The sequence below is a fragment of the Oncorhynchus clarkii genome, chromosome 32 (assembly GCF_045791955.1).
Source record: "Oncorhynchus clarkii lewisi isolate Uvic-CL-2024 chromosome 32, UVic_Ocla_1.0, whole genome shotgun sequence".
Classification (NCBI taxonomy): domain Eukaryota; kingdom Metazoa; phylum Chordata; class Actinopteri; order Salmoniformes; family Salmonidae; genus Oncorhynchus; species Oncorhynchus clarkii.
The window spans coordinates 35869347-35882701 of NC_092178.1; the positions used below are offsets into that span (position 1 = coordinate 35869347).

Sequence of the window (13355 nt, forward strand, 5' to 3'; positions counted from 1 at the left end):
CAAATACACACAGAGAGGAGAGAGCAAATACACACACAGCGGAGAGAGAGAACAAATACACACAGAGAGAGAGAACAAATACATACAGAGAGAGAACAAATACACACACAGAGAGAACAAATACACACACACACATACAGGAGAGCGAGAGAACAAATACACACACAGAGAGGAGAGAGAGAACAAATACACACAGAGAGAGAGAGAGAGAGAGAACAAATACACACACACACACAGAGGAGAGAGAGAACATACACAGAGAGAGAACAAATACACACACACACAGAGAGAATGAATACACAGAGAGGAGAGAGAGAGAACAAATACACACACAGAGAGAACAAATACACACACACACATACAGGAGAGCGAGAGAACAAATACACACACAGAGAGGAGAGAGAGAACAAATACACACAGAGAGAGAGAGAGAGAGAGAACAAATACACACACACACACAGAGGAGAGAGAGAACATACACAGAGAGAGAACAAATACACACACACACAGAGAGAATGAATACACAGAGAGGAGAGAGAGAGAACAAATACACACACAGAGAGGAGAGAGAGAACAAATACATACACACACACACACACAGAGAGAGAACAAATACACAAACACACACACAGAGAGAGAACAAATACACACACACAGAGAACAAATACATGCACACACACACACACAGAGAGAACAAATACATGCACACACACACACACAGAGAACAAATATACACACACACACACACACACACACAGAGAGAACAAATACATACACACACACACACAGAGAGAGAGAGAACAAATACACACACAGAGAGAGAGAGAACAAATACACACAGAGAGAGAGAACCAATACACACAGAGAGAAAGAATACACACACACACACACAGAGAGAGAACAAATACACACAGAGAGAGAGAGAACAAATACACACACACAGAGGAGAGGGAGAACAAATACACACATAGAGAGGAGAGAGAGAACAAATACACAGAGAGAGAGAGAGCAAATACACAGAGAGGAGAGAGAGAGAACAAATACACACACACAGAGAGAGAGAACAAATACACACACAGAGAGAGAACAAATACACACACAGAGAGAGAGAACAAATACACACAGAGAGGAGAGAGCAAATACACACACAGCGGAGAGAGAGAACAAATACACACAGAGAGAGAGAACAAATACATACAGAGAGAGAACAAATACACACACAGAGAGAACAAATACACACACACACATACAGGAGAGCGAGAGAACAAATACACACACAGAGAGGAGAGAGAGAACAAATACACACAGAGAGAGAGAGAGAGAGAGAACAAATACACACACACACACAGAGGAGAGAGAGAACATACACAGAGAGAGAACAAATACACACACACACAGAGAGAATGAATACACAGAGAGGAGAGAGAGAGAACAAATACACACACAGAGAGGAGAGAGAGAACAAATACATACACACACACACACACAGAGAGAGAACAAATACACAAACACACACACAGAGAGAGAACAAATACACACACACAGAGAACAAATACATGCACACACACACACACAGAGAGAACAAATACATGCACACACACACACACAGAGAACAAATATACACACACACACACACACACACACAGAGAGAACAAATACATACACACACACACACAGAGAGAGAGAGAACAAATACACACACAGAGAGAGAGAGAACAAATACACACAGAGAGAGAGAACCAATACACACAGAGAGAAAGAATACACACACACACACACAGAGAGAGAACAAATACACACAGAGAGAGAGAGAACAAATACACACACACAGAGGAGAGGGAGAACAAATACACACATAGAGAGGAGAGAGAGAACAAATACACAGAGAGAGAGAGAGCAAATACACAGAGAGGAGAGAGAGAGAACAAATACACACACACAGAGAGAGAGAACAAATACACACACAGAGAGAGAACAAATACACACACAGAGAGAGAGAACAAATACACACAGAGAGGAGAGAGCAAATACACACACAGCGGAGAGAGAGAACAAATACACACAGAGAGAGAGAACAAATACATACAGAGAGAGAACAAATACACACACAGAGAGAACAAATACACACACACACACACACAGGAGAGCGAGAGAACAAATACACACAGAGAGGAGAGAGAGAGAACAAATACACACACACACAGAGGAGAGAGAGAACATACACAGAGAGAGAACAAATACACACACAGAGAGAGAGAGAGAGAGAACAAATACACACACACACAGAGGAGAGAGAGAACATACACAGAGAGAGAACAAATACACACACACACAGAGAGAATGAATACACAGAGAGGAGAGAGAGAGAACAAATACACACACAGAGAGGAGAGAGAGAACAAATACACACACAGAGAGAACAAATACACACACAGAGAGAGAGAACAAATTCACACAGAGAGGAGAGAGCAAATACACACACAGCGGAGAGAGAGAACAAATACACACAGAGAGAGAGAACAAATACATACAGAGAGAGAACAAATACACACACAGAGAGAACAAATACACACACACACACACAGGAGAGCGAGAGAACAAATACACACACAGAGAGGAGAGAGAGAGAACAAATACACACACACACAGAGGAGAGAGAGAACATACACAGAGAGAGAACAAATACACACACAGAGAGAGAGAGAGAGAGAGAACAAATACACACACACACAGAGGAGAGAGAGAACATACACAGAGAGAGAACAAATACACACACACAGAGAGAGAATGAATACACAGAGAGGAGAGAGAGAGAACAAATACACACACAGAGAGGAGAGAGAACAAATACACACACAGAGAGAACAAATACACACACACAGAGAATGAATACACAGAGAGGATGAATACACAGAGAGGAGAGAGAGAACAAATACACACACACAGAGCAAATACACACACAGAGAGGAGAGAGAGAGAGAGAACAAATACACACACAAGAGAAGAGAGAGAGAGAGAAGAACAAATACATACACACACACACACACACAGAGAGAACAAATACACACACAGAGAGAACAAATACACACACAGAGAGGAGAGAGAGAACAAATACACACAGAGAGAACGAATACACAGAGAGAGAGAGAGAACAAATGCACACACAGAGAGGAGAGAGAGAACAAATACACACACAGAGAGACAAATACACACACAGAGAGAGAACGAATACACAGAGGAGAGAGAGAGAACAAATGCACACACACACACACACACAGAACAAATACAGCACACACAGAGAGGAGAGAGAGAGAACAAATACACACACACAGAGAACAAATACACACACCGAGAGAGAGAGAGAGAGAGAACAAATACACACACAGCAGAGAGAGAGAATAAATACACACAGAGAGAACAAATACACACAGAGAGAGAGAACAAATACACACAGAGAGAGAGAACAAATACACACAGAGAGAGAGAACAAATACACACAGAGAGAGAGAACAAATACACACAGAGAGAGAGAACAAATACACACACACAGAGAGAGAGAACAAATACACACACACACAGAGAGAACAAATACACACACACAGAGAGAGAGAACAAATACACACACACACACAGAGAGAACAAATACATACACACACACACAGAGAACAAATACATACACACACACACACACACACAGAGAGAGAGAACAAATACATACACACACACAGAGAGAACAAATACACACACACAGAGAGAGAGAACAAATACACACACACACAGAGAGAACAAATACATACACACACACACAGAGAACAAATACATACACACACACACACACACAGAGAGAGAGAACAAATACATACACACACACAGAGAGAACAAATACAAATACACAAACACACACACAGAGAGAGAACAAATACACACACACACACAGAGAGAGAACAAATACATACACACACACAGAGAGAGAACAAATACACACAGAGAGAGAGAGAACAAATACACACACACAGAGAGAGAACAAATACACACACACACACACACACACACAGAGAACAAATACATACACACACACAGAGAACAAATACATACACACACACACACACAGAGAGAACAAATACACAAACACACACACAGAGAGAGAACAAATACACACACACAGAGAACAAATACATGCACACACACACACACACAGAGAACAAATACACACACACACACACACACACACACAGAGAGAGAACAAATACATACACACACACACACACACACAGAGAGAGAACAAATACACACACAGAGAGAGAGAGAACAAATACACACAGAGAGAGAGAGAACCAATACACACAGAGAGAGAGAGAACAAATACACACACACAGAGGAGAGGGAGAACAAATACACACATAGAGAGGAGAGAGAGAACAAATACACAGAGAGAGAGAGAGAGCAAATACACAGAGAGGAGAGAGAGAGAACAAATACACACACAGAGAGAGAGAGAGAACAAATACACACACAGAGAGAGAACAAATACACACACAGAGAGAGAGAACAAATACACACACAGAGAGGAGAGAGCAAATACACACACAGCGGAGAGAGAGAACAAATACACACAGAGAGAGAGAACAAATACATACAGAGAGAGAGAACAAATACACACACAGAGAGAACAAATACACACACACACATACAGGAGAGCGAGAGAACAAATACACACACAGAGAGGAGAGAGAGAACAAATACACACAGAGAGAGAGAGAGAGAGAGAACAAATACACACACACACACAGAGGAGAGAGAGAACATACACAGAGAGAGAACAAATACACACACACACCGAGAGAATGAATACACAGAGAGGAGAGAGAGAGAACAAATACACACACAGAGAGGAGAGAGAGAACAAATACATACACACACACACACACAGAGAGAGAACAAATACACAAACACACACACAGAGAGAGAACAAATACACACACACAGAGAACAAATACATGCACACACACACACACAGAGAGAACAAATACATGCACACACACACACACAGAGAACAAATATACACACACACACACACACACACACAGAGAGAACAAATACATACACACACACACACACAGAGAGAGAGAACAAATACACACACAGAGAGAGAGAGAACAAATACACACAGAGAGAGAGAACCAATACACACAGAGAGAAAGAATACACACACACACACACAGAGAGAGAACAAATACACACAGAGAGAGAGAGAACAAATACACACACACAGAGGAGAGGGAGAACAAATACACACATAGAGAGGAGAGAGAGAACAAATACAGAGAGAGAGAGAGAGCAAATACACAGAGAGGAGAGAGAGAGAACAAATACACACACACAGTGAGGAGAGAGAGAGAGAACAAATACACACACACAGAGAGAGAGAACAAATACACACACAGAGAGAGAACAAATACACACACAGAGAGAGAGAACAAATACACACAGAGAGGAGAGAGCAAATACACACACAGCGGAGAGAGAGAACAAATACACACAGAGAGAGAGAACAAATACATACAGAGAGAGAACAAATACACACACAGAGAGAACAAATACACACACACACACACACACAGGAGAGCGAGAGAACAAATACACACACAGAGAGGAGAGAGAGAGAACAAATACACACACACACAGAGGAGAGAGAGAACATACACAGAGAGAGAACAAATACACACACAGAGAGAGAGAGAGAGAGAGAACAAATACACACACACACAGAGGAGAGAGAGAACATACACAGAGAGAGAACAAATACACACACACACAGAGAGAATGAATACACAGAGAGGAGAGAGAGAGAACAAATACACACACAGAGAGGAGAGAGAGAACAAATACACACACAGAGAGAATGAATACACAGAGAGGAGAGAGAGAGAGCAAATACACACACAGAGAGGAGAGAGAGAGCAAATACACACACAAGAGAAGAGAGAGAGAGAGAACAAATACACACACAGAGAGAACAAATACACACACAGAGAGGAGAGAGAGAACAAATACACACAGAGAGAACGAATACACAGAGAGAGAGAGAGAACAAATGCACACACAGAGAAGAGAGAGAGAACAAATACACACACAGAGAGACAAAGAGACACAGAGAGAGAGAGAGAGAGAGAGAGAGAGAGAGAGTTTTTACTGTGTAAATTACAGTGCAGTAGTGTTGTTCTTTACAAATCAACATTCAGCCTTTGTTTGGGAGGTAAACGGCATGAGTGGGCCTTGTAATTGGTTTGTTTAATAACTGGCATTGCTCTTTTTTTCTGACACACACACACATTTACTCGCACATACACACATTCACAAAGAAACCTACTTCACACTCATTCAAATGCACAAACACATTCACTCTCGCACACATTCACACAAACTAGGCAACACACCAAGCATGGTTGTATTCATACCCTGTCATGTTTAATTTGGGTTTAGTAGGTTGTAGTAATCAGAGAAAAGAATAGAACTCCAAAGTAATTCTGAGGGCTTTTATGAGACACGGTAGACAGATGATGTGTTTTACTTGTTTTTATTCAGTATTTAATATTCTAGCTCCTTAACTACAGTGAGCTCCATTGGGACAGTTACACATTTGTCATTTTTGCTCTGTACTCTTTGGATTTGAAATGATACAATGTCTGAGGTTAAAGTGCAGACTGTCAGCTTTATTTTTATTCATATCGGGTGAACTATTTAGAAATTACAAGACTTTTTGTATATACAGTGCTTTTGACAAGTATTCAGACCCCTTGACATTTTCCACATTTTGTTACGTTACAGCCTTTTTCTAAAATTTATTAAATCAATGTTTTTCTTATTCAATCTACACACAATACTCCATAATGAGGTTTTTATAGAAATTTTTGCTGTTTTAGGTCAGTTAGATCACCAATTTATTTTAAGAATGTGAAATGTCAGAATAATAGTAGAGAGAAGGATTTATTTCAGCTTTAATTTCTTTCATCACATTCCCAGTGGGTCAGACGTTTACATACACTCAATTAGTATTTGGTAGCATTGCCTTTAAATTGTTTAACTTGGGTCAAATGTTTTGGGTAGCCTTCCACAAGCTTCCCACAATAAGTTGGGTGAATTTTGGCCCATTCCTCCTGACAGAGCTGGTGTACCTGAGTCAGGTTTGTTGGCCTCCTTGCTTGCACAGGCTTTTTCAATTCTGCCCACAAATGTTCTATAGGATTGAGGTCAGGGCTTTGTGATGGCCACTCCAATACCTTGACTTTGTTGTCCTTAACTTCACTAGGGTAGGGGGCAGCATTCGGAATTTTGGATGAAAAGTGTGCCCAAATTAAACTGCCTGCTACTCAGGCCCAGAAGCTAGGATATGCATATAATTAGTAGATTTAGATAGAAAATACTCAAAAGTTTCCAAAACTGTTAAACTAATGTCGGTGAGTATAACAGAAATGTTATAACAGTCGAAAACCTGAGGAAAATCCAACCAGGAAGTAGTATTATTTCAAAAGCCTGTTTTTCCATTGAAAGCCGATCCACCATACAAAGACCTAGGACCCAGTTCACGGTCTTTGTGGCTTCCTCGACATGTGGCCAGTCTTTAGGCATTGTTTCAGGCTTTTACTCTGAAAAATGAGGGAGATACAGCACTTTCAATGATAGGCCAGTGGAAATTTCCAGACATGAGCCCAGCGCGTGATCGTGAGCGCGCCTTTCTTGTTTACCTTTTCTATTGACAAAGCTTTTGTCCGGTTGAAATATTATTGATTATTTATGAGAAAGACAACCTGATTGATTTTAAACATCGTTTGACATGTTTCTACTAACTTTTATTGTACGTTTTTGACTTTTCGTCTTGATGTTGAGAGCGCGCTTTGTGCCTTTTTTTTTTTTAAATACATTTTTGGACATAAACGGGGACATTATCGAACAAAACTTACATTTATTGTCTAACATGGAGACCTGGGAGTGCCACCAGATGAACATCAACAAAGGTAAGTGATTCATTTTAACGCTATTCTGACTTTTGTGACACGTCTCCTTGGTTGGTAAATGGCTGTATGGTTTTATAGCTAGACGCTGACCTAACATAATCAAGTGGTGTGCTTTCACCGTAAGCCTTTTTGAAATCTGACACAGCGGTTGCATTAAGGAGAAGTTTATCAAGGACAACAAAGTCAAGGTATTGGAGAGGCCATCGCAAAGCCCTGACCTCAGTCCTATAGAAAATTTGTGGGCAGAATTGAAAAAGCCTGTGCAAGCAAGGAGGCCAACAAACCCGACTCAGTTACACCAGCTCTGTCAGGAGGAATGGGCCAAAATTCACCCAACTTATTGTGGGAAGCTTGTGGAAGGCTACCTGAAACATTTGACCCAAGTTAAACAATTTTAAAGGCAATTCTACCAAATACTAATTGAGTGTATGTAAACTTCTGACCCACTGGGAATGTTATGAAAGAAATAAAAGCTGAAATAAATCCTTCTCTCTAATATTTACATTTCAATTGGTGTAGACTACCGTGAAGGTAATCTACACCAATTGTAATTGGTGCATGTGACACAACTTTTTAAATTTATAGTGGTGTCTGACTTGCTCAAGTGGAACAAATTCAAATTGTGCCTTTTTTCAATGCTGATTTGAATGCCATTGAGAGAACAAAAGTTAGGAATATTTTTGGGCGAATTTAGAAGTAATCGACTTTTTCAAAAGTATCTGTAGTCTGATAACAAAATTCTTGTTGGTAACATAACATGTAATTAATGTCACATGTAATCTGTTACTCCCCAACCTTGCATATAAAGACCTACACACTTGTGGTATTTATTTAGATCTCTGTGGTATGTTCTAAAACGTTGAGTATGTCGTTTGATACACAGCCACAAAGCCTATATGTGGTAAATATAGCATAAGCACTTGCTTTCATTTCAAGAAAAAAAAAATGGTGGATTAATAACAGTGTGCCGGTCTTTCAGAGACTGATTCAGACTCATCAGAGAGACTTGGCATGTGTCACCCGTACCATGTCACACGTCGTAGCCAAGCTTTAAATGTCACTTATCTTCTCTCCCCTGATCCGTGTGTGTGTGTGTGTGTGTGTGTGTGTGTGTGTGTGTGTGTGTGTGTGTGTGTGTGTGTGTGTGTGTGTGTGTGTGTGTGTGTGTGTGTGTGTGTGTGTGTGTGTGTGTGTGTGTGTGTGTGTGTGTGTGTCTGTGTGTGTGTGTGCTTTTTCTCTCTTTCTCTCACTCACTCACACACAGCTCTCCACCTCCCTTTGTGTGCCTGGGAGCGCAGTGCTGCTCCACTGTGTTGATTCTCTGCTGCTACTGCCATTTTATAATTATGTCTCCCCTCATTTTCTTCTCTCTTTTATCCTTTCTCTCTTTATCTCTTTCTTTCTCCTCTATTTTGTTAATTCCCCCTGATCCATATTTCTACCTCCCCTTGCCTGACACTTGTAATCACAATTTTTTTTGTTATCCCTACTTCATTTCCTCCTTAATTTCTCTGTACATTTTTGTTCCCATTTTTGCTTCCTTTTTGTCTGTTTATCCATTTCTCACTTCCGCCCTCTTTTAATCATCTCTTCTCTCTCGTTCGCTCTCTTTCTTTCTCTTCCTCTCGGTCTCTTTCTCTCTCTCTCCTTCTCTGCAGCCTCTCTGGAGGGATCTCCGTAGCCCAGGCGTTCTTGGAAACCAGCTCCGAACAGGACCCGGTCTCCCTCCGATCCTGGGCTTCCTACATCTGACCCTTGACCACCTCCCACCACCAATCAAAGCCGTCCTAACCCCAATCTCATACCTAACTCCAATCTTAATCCTAACCTTGATTTTAACCCCATGCTTAATTTCAAACCTTCAAACAAGTCAAGTCATTGGCCTGTCCAGTGACTTATCACAGACAGACAATCATTTTCTTGCCTTTAACCAAGAGTTTCCACTACATTTGTCCCTATCCCATCCCAACTCTCTTACCCCTTCTGAATTACCACCAGGGCTCTATTCTGAGAACAAGCATCAAAAATGGATCCATCCTCAACTGACGATCCCACTACAAGGACTGTGGAGAACAATGAGAAAACAAACACGTCAAAGATGGCGTCCACTTCCAACAACCTTCTCACTGTATAGTAAATCCTCCAGTGTAGAACAGACCTTAAGTGTGAATAGTACCCCCACGATACACCACCGAGCAGGTGTGTATAACATTCTAGTGACTTCTAATGGTGACTTTAGAGACATTGGGTACACCAGCCTTCCTCTCTCTCGGTCCTCACTGACTATATCGCCAGAGCAGTGAGAGGGCGCTACATTTTGCATTCCCTTCCCCTCTCTGTCCCTCTTTTTCTGACTGTTGTCTGCATTGATTCTGTGCCCTGTCAGAGTTTGGGCTTGCCTGGTGAAAATGACATCTGTTGTCCCGTCTGTCTTTTCCTCGCACCTTTCCCCTCCTTCACTTGGTGGGTCGCTTTCTCAGCGCGGTCAGCAAGCCTTCACTGTGAATACGTCCAGGTGTGGCATGAAGCGGTAGAACCTGGCAAACCAAAAGGTACTAAATGTGATGGTGAAAAGACCTGGCAAACCATTAAGGATGGAATGTGATAGTGAAAAGACCTGGCAACCCATTAAGGATGGAATGTGATAGTGAAAAGACCTGGCAACATAAATGGAACACGGTATGGTATTGCGAGGACCTGGCTAAAGTGCTTTTGAGCCAGGGAAAATGAAATGACGGATAACCTACATGGGACAATTGGTTGGTTGAGGATATGGTTGAGGGAGAGAACGAGGCAAGTGCTTCTCTCCTGATGATGAAGAAAAAGATTCTCTCACATATCTCACTGCTTGAGACTATTTTTAGATATGAGGTATATTGAAAATAGTGTAGAAAGGAAAATGTACCGTGGGCAAAAAAAAAACAAATCATCCAAATGTCTGTCAAGTCTCAGAGAGAGACGTGGTATGTAATCTCTCAGTTACTGTTTTTATGAGAAACTAACTCTTTGCTGTGACTGTTCATGTGAAATGGCCATTCACTGGTGATATAAAGGCATTTCACCGGTCATGCCAACAAACCTGTTGCTTGGGCCATCGTGACCTATATGTGTGTTTTTCACACCTTGTAGCCAGTAACGAACTTTAACTAAAGCCAGTGTGCCGGAGTGATTCCTATTATCCATGTATCACTACCAGTGTAGCATGACCTATTGTTACCATCACAACCTCCTCCCTGTGAATATGAATAAATGGGGATCAAAAAAATTGAAATGGCCACCAAGAAACCGAAGGGGGAGAATTCCAGCCCCGGAGAGCCTTTGATTTAGCGGAATTTAATTGCAACATTGGGTCTTGTGTGTTACGAGCGTCCATTGTTTGGTTTGGAGCTTGCCTTATGCTCTCTAGTGGTTGGTTGGCCCAGTAGTAGCAGATTAGTATTGATTAAACCTTCAGGACTGCGTTGCCCTCCAGGCCTGGAATAGCCCAATCCCTGACATTGGAGAGGTAAGGAATGCTGATACTTGGTCACATGGGATGAAGTTGTCCATATCAAAATACAAGTGGCTATTTCATGCTTCGGTGGAGCTCTGGTGTCAGTGTCTCTCTTGGACTGTGTGGGCTGCCTGCCCTGCCTGGCTGCTTCCAGTCTGGAAGGCTGGCGCTCTGATTTCACATCATCTGGATGTCAATAGCCAAACTGGGAGGAGCGGTCTACAAAGTTAACACAAGGCAGTGTTTTGTTGAGAACAGTATTGTATTCAGTGTTTGGGTAAGGGAAAAACCCTCCTGCAACTGTAACATGTCAGGATGGAGCAGCCCCACCATAACTTGGCTGGTGGGGTGTTTTGGGGAAGGGAAGTATGATTACTTTGTGTGCCGTAGCCAACCATGTGACTTTCAAGGCATTTCGAACCTGGGTCATGTTCATTAGGGAATACCATAACAAAACGTTTTGCAACAAAAAACAAAAACGATCGTTTCTTATTGGACAAGTCCAGGTAGTCCCTCCCTGTTTGTCTGTTTTCTCCTGTTTGGTTCCCAATGAACACGACCCTGCCAGCTCTGCCAAGGTGCCCGAGGACTTGCCTGAACTGGCTCTTTCCACAATCTCCTGATTTTTTTTTTAGGCATTTGGAATTTTTTCATTGGCACTTTACTAGTACACTGTTACACAAAATAAACCTTATACTGAGCCTCACTTTCTTATTGCACAAGAAAAACATGCATGCAAATAGAAGCAGACATACAAGGAATTGTGTCACTACACATAGACATTACATTCACAGGTGTATATGCATCCATCACGTTCTCATTATTCATGAGTCATCCAGTGTGGTAGCATCCACATTAGTGTAGAAGTGTTCTTATTTACATTTTTATTCAACTAAGCAAGTCAGTTAAGAACAATGACGGCCTACACCGGCCAAACCCGGGCGCCGCTGGGCCAATTGTGCGCCGCCCTTTGGGACTCCCAATCACGGCCGGTCGTGATACAGCCTGGATTCGAACCAGGGTGTCTGACGCCTCAAGCACTGAGATGCAGTGCCTTAGACCGCTGCGCCACTCAAGAGCCAATAAAAGTGACTCAAATAATGACGTAATACATTATTTACCATTTATTTCTATCGGGCCGAAAATGATCTGAAACGCAACTACAACAAACAGTAAATGCACCCAACAAGTTTCTAGTCACAAGCTTGACGTAGTCATTGTGTGCTAGAAATATGGGACCAAATACTAAACTTTAATACACATTTAAATGAATCTGTCCCAATAACTTAGTCCCCCCATTTTTAGGGGACCAATGAATTCCAGCCCTGTAATGTCTAAACAGTTCACCTGATATGGATGAAAATACCCTCAAATTAAAGCTGACAGTCTGCACTTTAATCATTTAAATCCAAAGTGCTGGAATACGGAGCCAAGAAAACAACAAAATTGTCACTGTCCCAATACTTTTGGTGCTCACTGTATTTGGAAAGATCTAGGCAATGGGGACTGTCTAAAAAAAAAAATTTTTTTTTTTTTAAATTACAATATTGCAGAGAATGAAGTTGGGTTACTTCTAAGTAATTTTGGGTTGCTTAGATTTAGATTTAGTTTAGGTGTGGATTGAGACCTATACGTTCATATCAGTTGTGTTACTCCCTTGTATTCACCATTCCTTATTTCTATTGTGGATCGTTTCTGTGAACCAATGGAAAGGCAACAAAACAATGAGCAAACCAGATTTTGTATTGAATACATGGACTTGGATTGTGATGATACCGATTTAATGGATTGTGATGATACCGATTTAATGGATTGTGATGATACCGATTTAATGGATTGTGATGATA

At 41.4% G+C, this 13355-nt stretch overlaps 1 protein-coding gene across 3 annotated transcripts in view; it reads left to right on the top strand.

The window, feature by feature from the left end:
* Positions 1-12989, top strand: part of LOC139392393 (sterile alpha motif domain-containing protein 12-like) — a 118314-nt gene extending 105325 nt beyond the window's left edge. For all 3 annotated transcript variants that reach the window (XM_071140352.1, XM_071140353.1, XM_071140351.1), the window contains one exon: positions 9674-12989. In XM_071140352.1, the coding sequence (XP_070996453.1) occupies positions 9674-9696 (23 nt within the window). In that variant the 3' untranslated portion in view covers positions 9697-12989. The remainder of the gene's footprint in view (positions 1-9673) is intronic.
* Positions 12990-13355: the final 366 nt, after the last annotated feature.